The 23,938-nt window shown below is 43.8% G+C and overlaps 1 protein-coding gene across 1 annotated transcript in view; it reads left to right on the top strand.

The window, feature by feature from the left end:
- LOC109884816 (epidermal growth factor receptor kinase substrate 8-like protein 2) overlaps positions 1-23,938 on the top strand; it is a 46,916-nt gene that overhangs the window by 4,981 nt on the left and 17,997 nt on the right. Inside the window, 7 exon segments of the mRNA XM_031801474.1 lie at positions 1,381-1,460; positions 1,532-1,638; positions 5,349-5,425; positions 10,599-10,725; positions 12,386-12,474; positions 16,540-16,614; positions 18,543-18,691. Coding sequence (XP_031657334.1) covers positions 1,381-1,460; positions 1,532-1,638; positions 5,349-5,425; positions 10,599-10,725; positions 12,386-12,474; positions 16,540-16,614; positions 18,543-18,691 — 704 coding nt within the window.

The following is a 23,938-nucleotide window of genomic DNA, read 5'->3' as shown; positions in this document are numbered from 1 at the left end:
TGTTTCACCACAGCAGATGTTATAGTGCAGTGGGGAAAGGGCCTTATTTATTTATTCCACCTTTATTTAACCAGGTAGGCTAGTTGAGAACACCTTTATTTAAACAGGTAGGCTAGTTGAGAACACCTTTATTTAACCAGGTAGGCTAGTTGAGAACACCTTTATTTAACCAGGTAGGCTAGTTGAGAACACCTTTATTTAACCAGGTAGGCTAGTTGAGAACAAGTTCTCATTTACAACTGTAACCTGGCCAAGATAAAGCAAAGCAGTTCGACACAAACAACAACACAGAGTTACACATGGAGTAAACAATAAACAAGTCAATAACACAGTAGAGAAAAAGAACGAAATGAGTCTATATGAAGTCTATATACAGTGCGTGCAAAGAGGAGGTAAGGCAATAAATAGGCCATAGTAGCGAAGTTATTACAGTTTAGCAGATTAACACTGGAGTGATCGATGAGCAGATGGTGATGTGCAACTAGAGATACTGGTGTGATAGATGAGCAGATGATGATGTGCAAGTAGAGATGCTGGTGTGCAAAAGAAACTTAAATAAAGTGATTAACAATAGCTTGTACTTCTTCAGATATGCATTTAAAAACTGGTTTGAAGAAAGTGGTGTGGATAGGATCTAGAAGGCAGGTAGAAGTCCTAATTTGTGATATCACTTTCCTGAACACGTCTGTGTCAACCAGTGAAAATACATCTGTAGTAGACTAGGGCAGATATCATCAAACTTCTCATCAGGTCTTGACTGATACCCAGCCTAACGTTTCCTTTCCCTGAAATATGCCACATTTAGATGTGGTGGAAAGTTCATATAGGTTTTCGGGGGGGGGGGCTATGTTTTATCCGGCCATAAATGGTCGAGAAGAGCATTCTCAAATTATTCTGATTATTAGTCATCGAGTTAGTAAAATGAGCCCGTCTGGCATTTCTATAATCGCCTTGTTTTATATGCCAAGTTGCTCTCTCTAAATATCATAATGGACTTTCTCTTGATTAGTTTCTTCACTCATCCAAGGGGCTGTCTGCTTGCTATGGCATCAATAGTTGACCTTTATTTGCTATGTACGTGATCAACTAAATGATCAGACATACTATCCTGAATTACCAGTGACCATCTTTTTCTTAAAGTAATTTTTTTGACAAATCATGATTTGGTGCTTGAAGTGTAGGCAGGGACTTTTACCAGAACGTTTGTTGTGATTCTGTAGTCCTATACAACTGTTATTCAGCACTGACCTCCGTACACACACACCCTACAGGCAGAGATGCTCCATGCAGACATTTATATTGACTATGCTTTCTCTCTCGCTCTCTCTCTTTCTCTCTGTCTCTGTCTCTCTCTCTCTCTCTCTCTGTCTCTCTCTGCAGGCAGAGATGGTCTATGCAGACATCGACAGTGCCCTGGGTGACAACAAACATGGGAAGAAGATGCGACCACAGACCTTGAAGTAAGAATCGTTATTTCTAATGGGGGGCCCCCCCCATAACCACCGTGATTAAAACCCCCTCCTCCTTTCAGGGTGAACCAGGAGAAGATGAAGCGCCACAGAGAGACTATCATCCCCCCCTCCTCGGCCCCTAAGGGCCCGACCCCAGGAGGCCGCGTGGCTGCCATGAACATGCAGGGTAAGACTTATACCACACACACATTACGGACAAAGACACACACACACACACACACACACATTACACACAGAGAGAGAGACACACACACACATTACACACACATTAAACACAGAGACACACACATTACACACACATAAACACATTACACACAGCGAGAGAGACACACACACACACACACACACACACACACACTACACACAGAGAAATACACACACACACACACACATTACACACAGAGAGAGAGGGAGAGAGAGCGAGACACACACACACACACACACACACACACACACACACACACTACACACAGAGAAATACACACACACACACACACACATTACACACAGAGAGAGAGGGAGAGAGAGCGAGACACACACACACACACACACACACACACACACACACACTACACACAGAGAAATACACACACACACACACACACACATTACACACAGAGAGAGGGAGAGAGAGCGAGACACACACACACACACACACACACACACACACACACTACACACAGAGAAATACACACACACACACACACACATTACACACAGAGAGAGGGAGAGAGAGCGAGACACACACACACACACACACACACACACACACTACACACAGAGAAATACACACACACACACACACACATTACACACAGAGAGAGAGGGAGAGAGAGCGAGACACACACACACACAGCATAATCCAAATAAAATACAATTTTATTGGTCACATACACATACAGTTTTTCCTATTTTGTTGCATAACAACCTGTAATTTATTGGTCACATACACATACAGTTTTTCCTATTTTGTTGCATAACAACCTGTAATTTATTGGTCACATACACATACAGTTTTTCCTATGTTGTTGCATTACAACCTGTAATTTAAATAGATTTTTATTTGGATTTCATGTAATGGACATCCACAAAATAGTGACATTTAAAAAACTTGTTTAAAAAATAAATAATATGAAACGGAAAAGTGTTGTATGAATTCACCACTTTTGCTATGAAGCCCCTAAATAATATCTACCTTTAGAAGTCACATTATTAGTTCAATAAAGTCCACCTGTGTCCAATCTAAGTGTCACATGATCTCAGTATATATATACACCTGTTCTGAAAGGCCCAGAGTCTGCAACACCACTAAGCAAGGGGCACCATGAAGACCAAGGAGCTCCTCAAACAGGTCACGGACAAAGTTGTGGAGAAGTATAGATCAGAGTTGGGTTATAAAAAAATATCAGAAATGTTTAACATCCCACGGAGCACCATTAAATCCATTATTCAAAAATGGACAGAATATGGCACCACAACAAACCTGCCAAGAGAGGGACGCCCACCAAAAGTCACAGACCAGGCAAGGAGGGCATTAATCAGATGGAGCTGCAAAGCTCCACAGCAGAGATTGGAGTATCTGTCCATAGGACCACTTTAAGCCGTACACTCTACAGAGCTGGGCTTTATGGAAGAGTATCTGTCCATAGGACCACTTTAAGCCGTACCCTCCACAGAGCTGGGCTTTATGGAAGAGTATCTGTCTATAGGACCACTTTAAGCCGTACACTCTACAGAGCTAGGCTTTATGGAAGAGTATCTGTCCATAGGACCACTTTAAGCCGTACACTCTACAGAGCTGGGCTTTATGGAAGAGTATCTGTCCATAGGACCACTTTAAGCCGTACACTCCACAGAGCTGGGCTTTATGGAAGAGTATCTGTCCATAGGACCACTTTAAGCCGTACACTCTACAGAGCTGGGCTTTAGGGAAGAGTGGCCAGAAAAAGCCATTACTTAAATAAATAAAAATCGCCAAAAAGCACTCCACAAACATATGGAAGAAGGTACTCTGGTCAGATGAGACTAAACTGCATATTTTTGGCCATCAAGGAATACGCTTTGCCTGGTGCAAACCCAACACCTCTCATCCCCTCGAGAACACCATCCCCACAGTGAAGCATGGAGGTGGAAGCATCATGCTGTGGGGATGTGTTTCATCGGCAGGGACTGGGAAACTGGTCAGAATTGAAGGAATGATGGATGGCGCTAAATACAGGGAAATTCTTGAGGGAAACCTGTTTCAGTCTTCCAGAGATTTGAGACTTGGACAGAGGTTCACCTTCCAGCAGGACAACGACCCTAAGCATACTGCTGAAGCAACACTCGAGTGGTTTAAGGGGAAACATTTACATGTCTTGAAATGGTGTAGTCAAAGCCCAGACCTCAATCCAATTCAGAATCTGTGGTATGACTTAAAGATTGCTGTACAACAGCGGAACCCATCCAACTTGAAGGAGCTGGAGCAGTTTTGTCTTGAAGAATGGACAAAAATCCCAGTGGCTAGATGTGCCAAGCTTATAGAGACATACCCCAAGAGACTTGCAGCTGTAATTTCTGCAAAAGGTGGCTCTACAAAGTATTGAGTTAGAGGGGGGTGAATAGTTATGCACGCTCAAGTTTTCATTTTTTTGTGTTCTTGTTTGTTTCACAATAAAAGTGATTTTGCATCTTCAAAGTGGTAGACATGTTGTGTAAATCAAATGAAACAAACCCCCCAAAATCTATTTTAATTCCAGGTTGAAATAGGAAAAATGCCAAGGGGGTGAATACTTTCGCAAGCCACTGTATTTATTGTGGTTGTGGCTAAATGCTTGTGTTCCTAGCTCCAACAGTGCAGTAGTATCTAACTAAATGCTTGTGTTCCTAGCTCCATCAGTGCAGTAGTATCTAACTAGATGCTTGTGTTCCTCTGCTTCAACAGTGCAGTAGTATCTAACTAAATGCTTGTGTTCCTAGCTCCAACAGTGCACTAGTATCTAACTAAATGCTTGTGTTCCTAGCTCCAACAGTGCACTAGTATCTAACTAAATGCTTGTGTTCCTAGCTCCAACAGTGCAGTAGTATCTAACTAAATGCTTGTGTTCCTAGCTCCAACAGTGCAGTAGTATCTAACTAAATGCTTGTGTTCCTAGCTCCAACAGTGCAGTAGTATCTAACTAAATGCTTGTGTTCCTAGCTCCAACAGTGCAGTAGTATCTAACTAAATGCTTGTGTTCCTAGCTCCAACAGTGCAGTAGTATCTAACAATTCACAACAATACACACAAATCTAAAGTAAAGGAATGGAATTAAGAAATATATAAATATTAGGATGAGAAATGTTGGAGAGGCATTGACTATTATACAGTAGAATAGAATACAGTACATACATATGAGATGAGTAAAGCCGTATGGAACCATTCTGACCAGTGTTCCATTATTAGAGTGGCCAGTGACTAAAATACAGTAGAATAGAATATAATATATATATCCATTATTAGAGTGGCCAGTGACTAAAATACAGTAGAATAGAATATAATATATATATCCATTATTAGAGTGGCCAGTGACTCCATGTCTATGTACATAAGGCAGCAGGCTCTAAGGTGCAGGGTTGAGTAACCGGTTGGAAGAGATAGATGCTTGAGATAGATGCTGTTGCCCCGTCCAGGTGTATGGGGGCCTTCTCCCTCTACTGTCTCCTAAAGTCCACAATCAGCTCCTTCGTTTGTTGACATTGAGGGCGAGGTTATTTTCCTGGCACCAGGGCCCTCACACTGATACACACACACACACACACACACACACACACACACACTTATAAAACCATGATTAACTGTTATCGTTGTTGTTGTATATGAATAAATAAAGTAGACTCTGACTGTGTGTCTGTTAGATGTGGAAAGACGAGGCTCCGCACAGCAGGACCCAGAGTCCCATGAAAAGCTGGCCCAGCGTATTGAGAAGGACGTGGTGAGTTCCACTGTTACACCTTGTGACCTACATACTGATCCTAGCTATCGTCCTGCAGAAAGTCGGTCATTACTGCCTCCCTTTTTAAATCTCTTTTACCACCTCTAATCTACACTTAACATAAATAGAAACTCAACAGTTACAAAGATTTAACTGAGTTACAGTTCATATGAGGAAATCAGGCAATTTAAATACATTCATTGGACCCTAATCTATGGATTTCACATGACTGTCGGTCACAGATATCTTTAAAAAAAAAAGTATGGGCGTGGATCAGACATCCAGTCAGTATCTGGTGTGGATCAGACATCCAGTCAGTATCTGGTGTGGATCAGACATCCAGTCAGTATCTGGTGTGGATCAGACACCCAGTCAGTATCTGGTGTGGATCAGACATCCAGTCAGTATCTGGTGTGGATCAGACATCCAGTCAGTATCTGGCGTGGATCAGACATCCAGTCAGTATCTGGCGTGGATCAGACATCCAGTCAGTATCTGGTGTGGATCAGACACCCAGTCAGTATCTGGCGTGGATCAGACACCCAGTCAGTATCTGGCGTGGATCAGACACCCAGTCAGTATCTGGCGTGGATCAGACACCCAGTCAGTATCTGGCGTGGATCAGACACCCAGTCAGTATCTGGCGTAGATCAGACACCCAGTCAGTATCTGGCGTGGATCAGACACCCAGTCAGTATCTGGCGTGGATCAGACACCCAGTCAGTATCTGGCGTGGATCAGACACCCAGTCAGTATCTGGCGTGGATCAGACACCCAGTCAGTATCTGGCGTGGATCAGACACCCAGTCAGTATCTGGCGTGGATCAGACACCCAGTCAGTATCTGGCGTGGATCAGACACCCAGTCAGTATCTGGCGTGGATCAGACACCCAGTCAGTATCTGGCGTGGATCAGACACCCAGTCAGTATCTGGCGTGGATCAGACACCCAGTCAGTATCTGGCGTGGATCAGACACCCAGTCAGTATCTGGCGTGGATCAGACACCCAGTCAGTATCTGGCGTGGATCAGACACCCAGTCAGTATCTGGCGTGGATCAGACACCCAGTCAGTATCTGGCGTGGATCAGACACCCAGTCAGTATCTGGCGTGGATCAGACACCCAGTCAGTATCTGGCGTGGATCAGACACCCAGTCAGTATCTGGCGTGGATCAGACACCCAGTCAGTATCTGGCGTGGATCAGACACCCAGTCAGTATCTGGCGTGGATCAGACACCCAGTCAGTATCTGGCGTGGATCAGACACCCAGTCAGTATCTGGCGTGGATCAGACACCCAGTCAGTATCTGGCGTGGATCAGACACCCAGTCAGTATCTGGCGTGGATCAGACACCCAGTCAGTATCTGGCGTGGATCAGACACCCAGTCAGTATCTGGCGTGGATCAGACACCCAGTCAGTATCTGGCGTGGATCAGACACCCAGTCAGTATCTGGCGTGGATCAGACACCCAGTCAGTATCTGGCGTGGATCAGACACCCAGTCAGTATCTGGCGTGGATCAGACACCCAGTCAGTATCTGGCGTGGATCAGACACCCAGTCAGTCTCTGGCGTGGATCAGACACCCAGTCAGTATCTGGCGTGGATCAGACACCCAGTCAGTATCTGGCGTGGATCAGACACCCAGTCAGTATCTGGCGTGGATCAGACACCCAGTCAGTATCTGGCGTGGATCAGACACCCAGTCAGTATCTGGCGTGGATCAGACACCCAGTCAGTATCTGGCGTGGATCAGACACCCAGTCAGTATCTGGCGTGGATCAGACACCCAGTCAGTATCTGGCGTGGATCAGACACCCAGTCAGTATCTGGCGTGGATCAGACACCCAGTCAGTATCTGGCGTGGATCAGACACCCAGTCAGTATCTGGCGTGGATCAGACACCCAGTCAGTATCTGGCGTGGATCAGACACCCAGTCAGTATCTGGCGTGGTTCAGACACCCAGTCAGTATCTGGCGTGGTTCAGACATCCAGTCAGTATCTGGGTGTGGATCAGACACCCAGTCAGTATCTGGTGTGGATCAGACACCCAGTCAGTATCTGGTGTGGATCAGACACCCAGTCAGTATCTGGTGTGGATCAGACACCCAGTCAGTATCTGGTGTGGATCAGACACCCAGTCAGTATCTGGTGTGGATCAGACACCCAGTCAGTATCTGGTGTGGATCAGACACCCAGTCAGTATCTGGTGTGGCCACCATTTGCCTCATGCAGTGTGACACATCTCCTTCACATAGAGTTGATCGGGCTGTTGATTGTGGCCTGTGGAACGTTTTCAGCTTCCAGGAATTGTGTCCAGATCCTTGCGACACGGGGCCGTGTATTATCATGCTGAAACATGAGGTGATGGCGACGCGTGAATGGCACAACAATGGGCCTCAAGATCTCGTCATTGTATTTCTCTGCATTCAAATTGCAATCGATAAAATACAATTGTCCGTAGCTTATGTGTGTCCATACCATAACCCCACCCCACTGCGGTTGTGAGGCCGGTTCAACGTACTGCCAAATTCTCTAAAACGACGTTGGAGGCAGCTTATGGCAGAGAAATTAACATTCAATTATCAAAACTGTGGCGCAGCGGTCTAAGGCAAATTTGTTTACTGTTAGTGACATCTGTGTGGTGTGACAAAACTGCACATTTGTTGAGTGGCTTTTTATTGTCCCCAGCACAAGGTGCACCTGTGTAATGATCATGCTGTTTAATCAGCTTCTTGATATGCCGTACCTGTCAGGTGGATGGATTATCTCGGGAAAGGAGAAATGCTCACTAACAGTGACGTAAAAAAATTTGTGCACAAAATTTGAGAGAAATAACTTTTTTTTGTGCGTATGGAACATTTCTGGTATCTTTTATTTCAGCTCATGAAACATCGGAACAACACATTAACACTTTAATGTTGCTTTCTATTTTGATTTCAGTTATTTCTGTTACTTGCCTAGCGCCTGTAGATCTGTCTATTAGTAGGTACTCTGCTGTGTGTATTGTTCTCTTGCATGGTCGATAAATCACTCTTTAGACTTCCCCCTGCAGGACATTCACAGCTAAACCATTTGATCATCCTAGCTTGGTGGTCAGCCATCACTCTTTAGACTTTCCCCTGCAGGACATTCACAGCTAAACCATTTGATCATCCTAGCTTGGTGGTCAGCCATCACTCATTAGGCTTCCCCCTGCAGGACATTCTGAACTGTGCCTAAATCAGATTTGATCATGCTAGCTTGGTGGTCAGCCATCACTCTTTAGACTTTCCCCTGCAGGACATTCACAGCTAAACCATTTGATCATCCTAGCTTGGTGGTCAGCCATCACTCATTAGGCTTCCCCCTGCAGGACATTCTGAACTGTGCCTAAATCAGATTTGATCTTGCTAGCTTGGTGGTCAGCCCTCACTCATTAGGCTTCCCCCTGCAGGACATTCTGAACTGTGCCTAAATCAGATTTGATCTTGCTAGCTTGGTGGTCAGCCCTCACTCATTAGGCTTCCCCCTGCAGGACATTCTGAACTGTGCCTAAATCAGATTTGATCATGCTAGCTTGGTGGTCAGCCATCACTCATTAGGCTTCCCCCTGCAGGACATTCTGAACTGTGCCTAAATCAGATTTGATCATGCTAGCTTGATGGTTAGCCCTCACTCTTTAGACTTCCCCCTGCAGGACATTCACAGCTAAACCATTTGATCATCCTACCTTGGTGGTCAGCCATCACTCTTTAGACTTTCCCCTGCAGGACATTCACAGCTAAACCATTTGATCATCCTAGCTTGGTGGTCAGCCATCACTCATTAGGCTTCCCCCTGCAGGACATTCTGAACTGTGCCTAAATCAGATTTGATCTTGCTAGCTTGGTGGTCAGCCCTCACTCATTAGGCTTCCCCCTGCAGGACATTCTGAACTGTGCCTAAATCAGATTTGATCATGCTAGCTTGGTGGTCAGCCATCACTCATTAGGCTTCCCCCTGCAGGACATTCTGAACTGTGCCTAAATCAGATTTGATCATGCTAGCTTGGTGGTTAGCCCTCACTCTTTAGACTTCCCCCTGCAGGACATTCACAGCTAAACCATTTGATCATCCTACCTTGGTGGTCAGCCATCACTCTTTAGACTTTCCCCTGCAGGACATTCACAGCTAAACCATTTGATCATCCTAGCTTGGTGGTCAGCCATCACTCATTAGGCTTCCCCCTGCAGGACATTCTGAACTGTGCCTAAATCAGATTTGATCTTGCTAGCTTGGTGGTCAGCCCTCACTCATTAGGCTTCCCCCTGCAGGACATTCTGAACTGTGCCTAAATCAGATTTGATCTTGCTAGCTTGGTGGTCAGCCCTCACTCATTAGGCTTCCCCCTGCAGGACATTCTGAACTGTGCCTAAATCAGATTTGATCATGCTAGCTTGGTGGTCAGCCATCACTCATTAGGCTTCCCCCTGCAGGACATTCTGAACTGTGCCTAAATCAGATTTGATCATGCTAGCTTGATGGTTAGCCCTCACTCTTTAGACTTCCCCCTGCAGGACATTCACAGCTAAACCATTTGATCATCCTACCTTGGTGGTCAGCCATCACTCTTTAGACTTTCCCCTGCAGGACATTCACAGCTAAACCATTTGATCATCCTAGCTTGGTGGTCAGCCATCACTCATTAGGCTTCCCCCTGCAGGACATTCTGAACTGTGCCTAAATCAGATTTGATCTTGCTAGCTTGGTGGTCAGCCCTCACTCATTAGGCTTCCCCCTGCAGGACATTCTGAACTGTGCCTAAATCAGATTTGATCTTGCTAGCTTGGTGGTCAGCCCTCACCCATTAGGCTTCCCCCTGCAGGACATTCTGAACTGTGCCTAAATCAGATTTGATCTTGCTAGCTTGGTGGTCAGCCCTCACTCATTAGGCTTCCCCCTGCAGGACATTCTGAACTGTGCCTAAATCAGATTTGATCATGCTAGCTTGGTGGTTAGCCCTCACTCTTTAGACTTCCCCCTGCAGGACATTCACAGCTAAACCATTTGATCATCCTACCTTGGTGGTCAGCCATCACTCTTTAGACTTTCCCCTGCAGGACATTCACAGCTAAACCATTTGATCATCCTAGCTTGGTGGTCAGCCCTCACTCATTAGGCTTTCTTTCTTTCTCTGTCCTTCTCTTTTAGCAAATCCTGAACTGTTCCCTGGATGACATTGAGGTCTTTGTGGCTCGGCTGCAGAAGGCTGCGGAGGCGTTCTCTCAGCTCAACCAGCGCAACAAGAGTAAGAAGAGTAAGAAGAAAGGTCCAGCAGGTCTGTCTCCTCTTCTTCTGGTCAACTGACAATATGACACATATTGTCCACTAACACTCTCCATGTTTTCTTGTATTAGACCTTCTCTTTAACTCTTTCATCAACTGAACTGTGTATCTTGAATTACGGTATTGTCCACTATCTATGATGTAATCTATAGAGATGATGGAGAGTTTATCTTGAATGATGGTATTGTCCACTATCGATGATGTAATCTATAGCTGTGGAGAGCTAACTCATCTTGGATTATGGTATTGTCCACTATCTATGATGTAATCTATAGAGATGATGGAGAGTTTATCTTGAATGATGGTATTGTCCACTATCGATGATGTAATCTATAGCTGTGGAGAGATTCTTGTCCTTACTATGACCTGTATTCAAATCAAATCACATTTTGTTGGTCACATACACATGGTTAGCAGATGTTAATGAGAGTGTAGCGACATTCTTGTGCTTCTAGTTCCGACAAGTGCAGTTATATCTAACAAGTAATCTAACAATTTCTCAACAACTACCTTATACACACACATCTAAGTAAAGGAATGAAATAAAAATATATACATAGAAATAAATGGATGAACAATGACAGAGCAGCATAGGCAAGATGCAGTATATACATATGAGATGAGTAATGTAAGATATGTAAACATTATTAAAGTGATTTCAGGGCTGTATGTAGGCAGCTGCCTCTCTGAGTTAGTGATTGCTGTTTAGCAGTCTAATTGCCTTGAGATACAAGCTGTTTTTCAGTCTCTTGGTCCCTGCTTTGATGCACCTGTACTGACCTCGCCTTCTGGATGGTAGCGGGGTGAACAGGCAGTTGCTCGGGTAGTTGTTGTCCTTGATGATCTTTTTGGCCTTCCTGTGACATCGGATGGTGTTGGTGTCCTGGAGGGCAGATAGTTTGCATCTAGTGATGCGTTGTGCAGACCTCACTACCTTCTGGAGATCCTTGTGGTTGTGGGTGGTGCAGTTGCCGTACCAGGCGGTGATACAGCCCGACAGGATGCTCTCAATTGTGCATCTGTAAAAGTTTGTGAGGGTTTTAGGTGACAAGCCAAATTTCTTTAGCCTCCTGAGGTTGAAGAGGCGCTGTTGTGCCTTCTTCACCACGCTGTCTGTGTGGGTGGACCATTTCAGGTTGTCTGTGATGTGTACGCCGAGGAACTTAACATTTTCCACCTTCTCCACTGCTGTCCTGTCGATGTGGATAGGGGGGGTGCGCCCTCTGCTGTTTCCTGAAGTCCATGATTACCGTCTGATCCAAGACACCTTTTGATCAATGGGTAGCCGATGTTGAATCTGTTGAATTTTCTAAACTGGTCACATATGGACTCAAATCAGTTGGAATGAGTCTACAATTTCTCAGATGGTCTGTGTGGAATTAGAATGAATTAATTAAATTATTGATCTTGATCTTGTCAGATTTCATTTTTGACCTGGCTATACAGTTCTAAATTCTGAATGCAACTGAGAAATCTGAACAGATGATTCTATGCGGACACAATCAACACAGCTAGATAGGTGTGTTATGTTGACTCTGCCCATCTGACCCCTCTCCCCTGCCTTGTGTGAAGCCTGTATGTTAACTCTATAGCAGTCTGTGTGTGGTCATGGCATGTTTGTCTCTCTCGCATGTCTGTCTGCTTATTGACAGACGGCATGCTGACCCTGAGAGCGAAGCCCCCCTCCGAGGCAGAGTTCATTGATAGCCTACAGAAACTGAAGCTGGCCTTCAACCTGCTGGTGAGTGGACTTCCTCCTGCACAAACCTCCATTATGCCTATGTACAGTACAGTACATCTGACAATTTAATAATTAGCAGATGCTCTGATCCAGAGACACTACAGTAGTGAGTCATTTAGCAGATGCTCTGATCCAGAGCCACTACAGTAGTGAGTCATTTAACAGACTCTCTTATCCAGAGCCACTACAGTAGTGAGTCATTTAGCAGACTCTCTGATCCAGAGCCACTACAGTAGTGAGTCATTTAACAGACTCTCTTATCCAGAGCCACTACAGTAGTGAGTCATTTAACAGACTCTCTTATCCAGAGACACTTACAGTAGTGAGTCATTTAGCAGACTCTCTTATCCAGAGACACTTACAGTAGTGAGTCATTTAGCAGACTCTCTTATCCAGAGACACTTACAGTAGTGAGTCATTTAGCAGACTCTCTTATCCAGAGACACTTACAGTAGTGAGTCATTTAGCAGACTCTCTTATCCAGAGACACTTACAGTAGTGAGTCATTTAGCAGACTCTCTTATCCAGAGACACTTACAGTAGTGAGTCATTTAGCAGACTCTCTTATCCAGAGACACTTACAGTAGTGAGTCATTTAGCAGACTCTCTTATCCAGAGACACTTACAGTAGTGAGTCATTTAGCAGACTCTCTTATCCAGAGACACTTACAGTAGTGAGTCATTTAGCAAACTCTCTTATCCAGAGACACTTACAGTAGTGAGTCATTTAGCAGACTCTCTTATCCAGAGACACTTACAGTAGTGAGTCATTTAGCAGACTCTCTTATCCAGAGACACTTACAGTAGTGAGTCATTTCACAGACTCTCTTATCCAGAGACACTACAGTTGTTAGTCATTTAGCAGACTCTCTGATCCAGAGCCACTACAGTAGTGAGTCATTTAGCAGACTCTCTTATCCAGAGCCACAACAGTAGTGAGTAATTTAATTAACAGACTCTCTTATCCAGAGACACTTACAGTAGTGAGTCATTTAGCAGACTCTCTTATCCAGAGACACTTACAGTAGTGAGTCATTTCACAGACTCTCTTATCCAGAGACACTACAGTTGTTAGTCATTTAGCAGACTCTCTGATCCAGAGCCACTACAGTAGTGAGTCATTTAGCAGACTCTCTTATCCAGAGCCACAACAGTAGTGAGTAATTTAATTAACAGACTCTCTGATCCAGAGCCACTTACAGGAACAATTAGGTTTAAGTACCTTACTCAAGGGCACTTTGACAGATTTTTCACCTAGTCGGCTCAGGCATTCGAACAAGCAACCTTCAGCTTACTGGCCCAATGTTCTTAACCCTTAGTACCAGTGGAGACCAAATCGCTCCCTACCCCTTTACTGTGGTCCTAACCCTTTACTGTGGTCCTACCCCTTTACTGTGGCCCTACCCCTTTACTGTGGTCCTACCCCTTTACTGTGGTCCTACCCCTTTACTGTGGTCCTACCCCTTTACTGTGGCCCTAACCCTTTACTGTGGTCCTACCCCTTTACTGTGGTCCTAACCCTTTACTGTGGTCCTAACCCTTTACTTTGGTCCTAACCCTTTACTGTGGTCCTAACCCTTTACTGTGGTCCTAACCCTTTACTGTGGTCCTAACCCTTTACTGTGGTCCTAACCCTTTACTGTGGTCCTAACCCTTTACTGTGGTCCTAACCCTTTACTCTGGTCCTAACCCTTTACTGTGGTCCTAACCCTTCACTGTGGTCCTAACCCTTCACTGTGGTCCTAACCCTTTACTGTGGTCCTAACCCTTTACTCTGGTCCTGACCCTTTACTCTGGTCCTGACCCTTTACTGTGGTCCTAACCCTTTACTGTGGTCCTAACCCTTTACTGTGGTCCTAACCCTTTACTGTGGTCCTAACCCTTTACTGTGGTCCTAACCCTTTACTGTGGTCCTAACCCTTTACTGTGGTCCTAACCCTTTACTGTGGTCCTAACCCTTTACTCTGGACCTAACCCTTTACTCTGGTCCTAACCCTTTACTCAGGTCCTAACCCTTTACTGTGGTCCTACCCCTTTACTGTGGTCCTAACCCTTTACTGTGGTCCTAACCCTTTACTTTGGTCCTAACCCTTTACTGTGGTCCTAACCCTTTACTGTGGTCCTAACCCTTTACTGTGGTCCTAACCCTTCACTGTGGTCCTAACCCTTCACTGTGGTCCTAACCCTTTACTGTGGTCCTTTACACTTTACTCTGGTCCTGACCCTTTACTCTGGTCCTACCCCTTTACTGTGGTCCAAACCCTTTACTGTGGTCCAAACCCTTTACTGTGGTCCTAACCCTTTACTGTGGTCCTAACCCTTTACTGTGGTCCTAAACCTTTACTGTGGTCCTAACCCTTTACTCTGGTCCTGATTCTTTACTCTGGTCCTACCCCTTTACTGTGGTCCTAACCCTTTACTGTGGTCCTAACCCTTTACTCTGGTCCTAACCCTTTACTGTGGTCCTAACCCTTTACTCTGGTCCTAACCCTTTACTCTGGTCCTAACCCTTTACTGTGGTCCTAACCCTTTACTGTGGTCCTAAACCTTTACTGTGGTCCTAACGCTTTACTCTGGTCCTGATTCTTTACTCTGGTCCTACCCCTTTACTGTGGTCCTAACCCTTTACTGTGGTCCTAACCCTTTACTCTGGTCCTAACCCTTTACTGTGGTCCTAACCCTTTACTCTGGTCCTAACCCTTTACTCTGGTCCTAACCCTTTACTGTGGTCCTAACTCTTTACTCTGGTCCTAACCCTTTACTGTGGTCCTAATCCTTTACTCTGGTCCTGACCCTTTACTGTGGTTCTAACCCTTTACTGTGGTTCTACCCCTTTACTGTGGTCCTAACCCTTTACTGTGGTCCTACCCCTTTACCGTGGTCCTACCCCTTTACTGTGGTCCTAACCCTTTACTGTGGTCCTAACCCTTTACTGTGGTCCTAACCCTTTACTGTGGTCCTAACCCTTTACTGTGGTCCTAACCCTTTACTGTGGTCCTAACCCTTTACTGTGGTCCTAACCCTTTACTCTGGACCTAACCCTTTACTCTGGTCCTAACTCTTTACTCAGGTCCTAACCCTTTACTTAGGTCCTAACCCTTTACTGTGGTCCTACCCCTTTACTGTGGTCCTAACCCTTTACTGTGGTCCTAACCCTTTACTCTGGTCCTGACCCTTTACTCTGGTCCTAACTCTTTACTCAGGTCCTAACCCTTTACTTAGGTCCTAACCCTTTACTGTGGTCCTACCCCTTTACTGTGGTCCTAACCCTTTACTGTGGTCCTAACCCTTTACTCTGGTCCTGACCCTTTACTCTGGTCCTGACCCTTTACTCTGGTCCTAACCCTTTACTGTGGTCCTAACCCTTTACTGTGGTCCTAACCCTTTACTGTGGTCCTAACCCTTTACTGTGGTCCTAACCCTTTACTGTGGTCCTAACCCTTTACTGTGGTCCTAACCCTTTACTGTGGTCCTAACCCTTTACTGTGGTCCTAACCCTTTACTGTGGTCCTAACCCTTTACTGTGGTCCTAACCCTTTACTGTGGTCCTAACCCTTTACTGTGGTCCTAACCCTTTACTCTGGACCTAACCCTTTACTCTGGTCCTAACCCTTTACTCCGGTCCTAACCCTTTACTGTGGTCCTACCCCTTTACTGTGGTCCTACCCCTTTACTGTGGTCCTAACCCTTTACTCTGGTCCTGACCCTTTACTCTGGTCCTGACCCTTTACTCTGGTCCTGACCCTTTACTCTGGTTCTAACCCTTTACTGTGGTCCTAACCCTTTACTGTGGTCCTAACCCTTTACTCTGGTCCTAACCCTTTGATGTTGACAGATTTAAAGGGGTGTTAAAAGGTTTAATCAAGCTGGTGATGGAGCCTCCACCATGTTGCTTACATCTATAAACATGGAAACATGGAAGGACCAAGGATGTTTGAAGGGAATTGGGACAGATATATTTTAGTTTACTTCTCCAATGGACTGAATTGAAATAGAAACCTTGCTGCTACTTTCCTATACGGAGCTGTGGTGAACAGTTTGTATTTGTCACTCTGCCCCCTGCAGGCCAAACTAAAGAAGCACATCCAGAACCCCAGTGCTTCTGAGCTGGTGCACTTCCTGTTTGGCCCCCTGGAGTTGGTAAGAACTTGACTGATACACAGAAATATATATGTTTCGTGGGGAGTGCATTCATAGCAGGCAAAGATGGTAGAAAGTTGGTTGAAGAGACAACAGCCAGATAACAACCTGAACCGTTTCAAATCTGGTTGCAATAATGACGTCATCCAACCTGTATTTAGATAGAGATTGTTGAGTGTCATACTCTGTCCTTGCAGAGAAAATAAGTCTTACTGTTGCCTACATCAGATGAGGTAGGAGAGTGTTTCTAAACATCAGACACGGGTCTTTCAAACCAATTTCTGTTGTTCAGATTTTTTTTAAATCGAACAAATGCCAGTGACATCAACTAAAATCTCAATGGACATGATATGGATGGTGTCTGTACCTTTTGGCCTTCTACTAAACTATGTCTGGCCAGCCAAGCAGAACACTGTATGCTTTAGGAAGCATTAAGGCTTCCCCACAATGTTGACTGAATCACTGTTATCGCCACACACAACCAATAGTCTATTGAAGTGGGGAGGAGAACAGTTGAATGTTTGTATTGTCCTAGTCATCAACATACCCTTCCCTCTATTGTCTTGTGTGTGTGTGTGTGGTAGCTTTCCTGCAGGGGGGGAAGTCTAATGAGTGATGTACCTAGCATGCAAACACACACACACACACACACTTCCATCATGGAACTAAGCAGACCGGATCAGTGTGGTTATATCCTCACATCAGGTGCAGCCACCACAATTGCCAAATGATGAAGGCTCGATTTACCTAACCCTGACGTGTATTATTGAGACAGACACACCTGGTAACTAGATTTACCTAACCCTGACGTGTTTTATTGAGACAGACACACCTGGTAACTAGATTTACCTAACACTGACGTGTTTTATTGAGACAGACACACCTGGTAACTAGATTTACCTAACCCTGACGTGTTTTATTGAGACAGACACACCTGGTTACTGTCTCATGGCAACATAGCCTGAAAGTACACCTGGTTACTGTCTCATGGCAACATAGCCTTATAGTACACCTGGTTACTGTCTCATGGCAACATAGCCTTATAGTACACCTGGGTACTGTCTCATGGCAACATAGCCTTATAGTACACCTGGGTACTGTCTCATGGCAACATAGCCTTATAGTACACCTGGGTACTGTCTCATGGCAACATAGCCTTACAGTACACCTGGTTACTGTGTCATGGCAACATAGCCTTATAGTACACCTGGGTACTGTCTCATGGCAACATAGCCTGAAAGTACACCTGGTTACTGTCTCATGGCAACATAGCCTTATAGTACACCTGGTTACTGTCTCATGGCAACATAGCCTTATAGTACACCTGGGTACTGTCTCATGGCAACATAGCCTTATAGTACACCTGGGTACTGTCTCATGGCAACATAGCCTTACAGTACACCTGGTTACTGTGTCATGGCAACATAGCCTTATAGTACACCTGGGTACTGTCTCATGGCAACATAGCCTTATAGTACACCTGGGTACTGTCTCATGGCAACATAGCCTTACAGTACACCTGGTTACTGTGTCATGGCAACATAGCCTTATAGTACACCTGGGTACTGTCTCATGGCAACATAGCCTTACAGTACACCTGGTTACTGTCTCATGGCAACATAGCCTTATAGTACACCTGGGTACTGTCTCATGGCAACATAGCCTTACAGTACACCTGGTTACTGTGTCATGGTAACATAGCCTTATAGTACACCTGGTTACTGTCTCATGGTAACGTAGCCTTATAGTACACCTGGGAACTGTCTCATGGCAACAGAGCCTGATAGTACACCTGGTTACTGTCTCATGGCAACATAGCCTTACAGTACACCTGGTTACTCTCTCATGGCAACATAGCCTGATAGTACACCTGGCTACTTCCAGGTGCTCTAGTGTATGAGCTGTGACCTCTACCCTCTGACCTCTAGGTTCTCCAGTCCTGTGGTAGTCCAGAGCTACCCCGCTCGGTGGTCTCCCCTCACCTGTCGAGAGATGCAGTAGACTTCCTGAGAGGTCACCTGTCGCCTAAAGAGATGACCATCTTTGAACTGCTGGGAGACGGGTGGACACGACCTAGGTGAGTGTGTGGGGTTTCTGGAAGGTACTACGCTGCGTACAGACCTCCTCAACGTCTTCAAGATACACGACATGACTAGGGCTGTTGTGGTGACCGGATTACCAAATCAAATCAAATCAAATCAAATGTATTTATATAGCCCTTCGTACATCAGCTGATCTCTCAAAGTGCTGTACAGAAACCCAGCCTTAAACCCCAAACAGCAAGCAATGCAGGTGTAGAAGCACAGTGGCTAGGAAAAACTCCCTAGAAAGGCCAAAACCTAGGAAGAAACCTAGAGAGGAACCAGGCTATGTGGGGTGGCCAGTCCTCTTCTGGCTGTGCCGGGTGGAGATTACAACAGAACATGGCCAAGATGTTCAAATGTTCATAAATGACCAGCATGGTCGAATAATAATAAGGCAGAACAGTTGAAACTGGAGCAGCAGCATGGTCAGGTGGACTGGGGACAGCAAGGAGTCATCATGTCAGGTAGTCCTAGGACTCAGGTCCTCCGAGAGAGAGAAAGAAAGAGAGAATTAGAGAGAGCATATGTGGGGTGGCCAGTCCTCTTCTGGCTGTGCCGGGTGGAGATTATAACAGAACATGGCCAAGATGTTCAAATTTTCATAAATGACCAGCATGGTCGAATAATAATAAGGCAGAACAGTTGAAACTGGAGGTCACGAACAGTTGACACCGGCGGTCACGAATCATGAAGGCAGTCAAATTCCACGTTCACCTGTTTAGTCACTTTAATTAGGCTTCTTCAAGCTCTGATGCTGCTGCTGCTCATTAGTATCCTGCCAAACTGGCTGACTGCCTGGTACTCAGCACTCTGTTGTCCCTCTAATCACTCTGACATCACTGCAAATGTAGTTGAAAATCTAATCAAACTCTTCATGAGAGCTCATGTTGCGCAACATTTCTATAGGCTATGCAATTGCACGAGTGATGACCTCTATTAAAAAGAGGAGGATCCCATCAGCTTTCTATAGTTTTCTTCATACTATATTAAGCACATTGCTTCTCTTTACAACAGGAATATAGCCTACCTGGCTGGCATGAAAATGAACAATGGGAAAGCGTCCTCCATTCTCTATGTACCCCCCCCCCCCTGTTTCGATACAGGTGCATGATAATGGTCCATTCTAAATCAAAAACGAATTTCACACACATATTATTTAGCATATGTAAAGATAAGATTAAATCAAGAATAGTCTGATGGGAGATAATATTAGCTTATCACTTGTGAATGATATATTATCACTTGTGAATCATGCCCAGCGTAAGGCAAGAAGCAATGCCTTTTCTTCGTGACTTTTTCAAATCATAGTCCTACATCTCATTTAGAGCCAACATGCTTTGATAAGGTTTGCAATCACAACTAAAGTGGCCAAATATCTCCTTAAAATGAAGCACATTAATCCGCTTTACAATGAGTGTAGATAGAGCCTATCTGGCATATATATACAGAACGTGTGAGTTTCAAGTTTGGGGAAGATCATTTTCACCATTAAAATGCACCTTTATAATAAAAGCATTAGGTGCATAATCACTTTTGATAATGGTGTTTTCCACTGATGGAACATTCTCGCTTATAGCCTTGCCGTGTGCGCATTGCTGCACTTATAACGTGAAGAAATAGCCTCATAGTTTATCAACGTTTTAAGCTAAATGTTCTGATCTGTTGCATCAGAATCATTGAGTAAAACCGTTGTTTTAATGCTAGTGATTGTATTAATTTGGGATCTGTACGCACTCCCTCAAATCGTTGTTTTAATGCTAGTGATTGTATTAATTTGGGATCTGTACGCACTCCCTCAAATCGTTGTTTTAATGCTAGTGATTGTATAATTAATCTGTACGCACTCCCTCAAATCGTTGTTTTATGCTAGTGATTGTATAATTAATCTGTACGCACTCCCTCAAATCGTTGTTTTATGCTAGTGATTGTATAATTAATCTGTACGCACTCCCTCAAATCGTTGTTTTATGCTAGTGATTGTATAATTAATCTGTACGCACTCCCTCAAATCGTTGTTTTATGCTAGTGATTGTATAATTAATCTGTACGCACTCCCTCAAATCGTTGTTTTATGCTAGTGATTGTATAATTAATCTGTACGCACTCCCTCAAATCGTTGTTTTAATGCTAGTGATTGTATAATTAATCTGTACGCACTCCCTCAAATCGTTGTTTTATGCTAGTGATTGTATAATTGATCTGTACGCACTCCCTCAAATCGTTGTTTTAATGCTAGTGATTGTATTAATTTGGGATCTGTACGCACTCCCTCAAATCGTTGTTTTAATGCTAGTGATTGTATTAATTTGGGATCTGTACGCACTCCCTCAAATCGTTGTTTTATGCTAGTGATTGTATTAATTTGGGATCTGTACGCACTCCCTCAAATCGTTGTTTTAATGCTAGTGATTGTATAATTAATCTGTACGCACTCCCTCAAATCGTTGTTTTATGCTAGTGATTGTATAATTAATCTGTACGCACTCCCTCAAATCGTTGTTTTATGCTAGTGATTGTATAATTAATCTGTACGCACTCCCTCAAATCGTTGTTTTATGCTAGTGATTGTATAATTAATCTGTACGCACTCCCTCAAATCGTTGTTTTAATGCTAGTGATTGTATAATTAATCTGTACGCACTCCCTCAAATCGTTGTTTTATGCTAGTGATTGTATAATTAATCTGTACGCACTCCCTCAAATCGTTGTTTTAATGCTAGTGATTGTATTAATTTGGGATCTGTACGCACTCCCTCAAATCGTTGTTTTAATGCTAGTGATTGTATTAATTTGGGATCTGTACGCACTCCCTCAAATCGTTGTTTTATGCTAGTGATTGTATTAATTTGGGATCTGTACGCACTCCCTCAAATCGTTGTTTTAATGCTAGTGATTGTATTAATTTGGGATCTGTACGCACTCCCTCAAATCGTTGTTTTAATGCTAGTGATTGTATTAATTTGGGATCTGTACGCACTCCCTCAAATCGTTGTTTTAATGCTAGTGATTGTATTAATTTGGGATCTGTACGCACTCCCTCAAATCGTTGTTTTAATGCTAGTGATTGTATTAATTTGGGATCTGTACGCACTCCCTCAAATCGTTGTTTTAATGCTAGTGATTGTATTAATTTGGGATCTGTACGCACTCCCTCAAATCGTTGTTTTAATGCTAGTGATTGTATTAATTTGGGATCTGTACGCACTCCCTCAAATCGTTGTTTTAATGCTAGTGATTGTATTAATTTGGGATCTGTACGCACTCCCTCAAATCGTTGTTTTATGCTAGTGATTGTATTAATTTGGGATCTGTACGCACTCCCTCAAATCGTTGTTTTATGCTAGTGATTGTATAATTAATCTGTACGCACTCCCTCAAATCGTTGTTTTATGCTAGTGATTGTATTAATTTGGGATCTGTACGCACTCCCTCAAATCGTTGTTTTAATGCTAGTGATTGTATTAATTTGGGATCTGTACGCACTCCCTCAAATCGTTGTTTTAATGCTAGTGATTGTATTAATTTGGGATCTGTACGCACTCCCTCAAATCGTTGTTTTAATGCTAGTGATTGTATTAATTTGGGATCTGTACGCACTCCCTCAAATCGTTGTTTTAATGCTAGTGATTGTATTAATTTGGGATCTGTACGCACTCCCTCAAATCGTTGTTTTATGCTAGTGATTGTATTAATTTGGGATCTGTACGCACTCCCTCAAATCGTTGTTTTAATGCTAGTGATTGTATTAATTTGGGATCTGTACGCACTCCCTCAAATCGTTGTTTTATGCTAGTGATTGTATTAATTTGGGATCTGTACACACTCCCTCAAATCGTTGTTTTAATGCTAGTGATTGTATTAATTTGGGATCTGTACGCACTCCCTCAAATCGTTGTTTTATGCTAGTGATTGTATTAATTTGGGATCTGTACGCACTCCCTCAAATCGTTGTTTTATGCTAGTGATTGTATTAATTTGGGATCTGTACGCACTCCCTCAAATCGTTGTTTAATGCTAGTGATTGTATTAATTTGGGATCTGTACGCACTCCCTCAAATCGTTGTTTTATGCTAGTGATTGTATTAATTTGGGATCTGTACGCACTCCCTCAAATCGTTGTTTTAATGCTAGTGATTGTATTAATTTGGGATTTGTACGCACTCCCTCAAATCGTTGTTTTAATGCTAGTGATTGTATTAATTTGGGATCTGTACGCACTCCCTCAAATCGTTGTTTTAATGCTAGTGATTGTATTAATTTGGGATCTGTTACCACTCCCTCAAATCGTTGTTTTATGCTAGTGATTGTATTAATTTGGGATCTGTACGCACTCCCTCAAATCGTTGTTTTAATGCTAGTGATTGTATTAATTAATCTGTACGCACTCCCTCAAATCGTTTGGGGAAATGATCCTTTCTGTTTCAAACAGCTTAGTTCAATTGTATTCTTCTTCTGTATCTATAAAATCTTCATACTATAAAATAATATACAATAAAGCCACAGAATTCTAACCAAATGTTATCTGCTAAATTAACTACTGTAGCATACACAGCCATATGAAATAGCCAGATCAGGGCCGAACGAAGGGAAAACTCCGAATATTGAGTTCCTCTGAAATAGACTACATTTTCTTCATATCATAATGCGTCTTTAGGCCTGTCTAAAATAAATAATGGATTTATTGTGAAGGTGGACGCTATATTACATGTATGTATTAAACTTTTAAAAATGTAGATGTTCCTAAGGTCTGCATCAGTGGCTTGTAGTCTGTGTGTGGAAGACAGGGAATGCTAAATGTGTTTATGTTAATTACAGTAAATTACCATGATACCAATAGTTATTTTCTTGACAATCGCCGGCTGATGAAATTTTGTGACCGCCACGGCCCAATAAAAAGTATGTGGACACCTGCTCGTCGAACATCTGATTCCAAAATCATGAGCATTAACATGGAGTTGGTCCCCCCTTTGCTGCTACAGCCTCCTCTCTTCTGGGAAGGCTTTCCACTAGATGTTAGATGAACACTAGATGAACATTGTTGTGGGGACTTGCTTCCATTCAGACATAAAGAGCGGGGTCGGGCACTGATGTTGGGCGATTAGGCCTGGCTCGTAGTCGGCGTTTCAATTCATCCCAAAGGTGCTGATGGGGTTGAGGTCAGGGCTCTGTGCAGGAAAGTCAAGTTCTTCCACACTGATCTCAACAAACTATTTTTGTATGGACCTCGCATTGTGCACAGG

The sequence above is a fragment of the Oncorhynchus kisutch genome, linkage group LG22, assembly GCF_002021735.2.
Source record: "Oncorhynchus kisutch isolate 150728-3 linkage group LG22, Okis_V2, whole genome shotgun sequence".
NCBI classification, from domain to species: Eukaryota; Metazoa; Chordata; class Actinopteri; order Salmoniformes; family Salmonidae; genus Oncorhynchus; species Oncorhynchus kisutch.
Note: the sequence above shows the minus strand (reverse complement) of the source record. Positions and strands in the feature narration are given on the sequence as shown.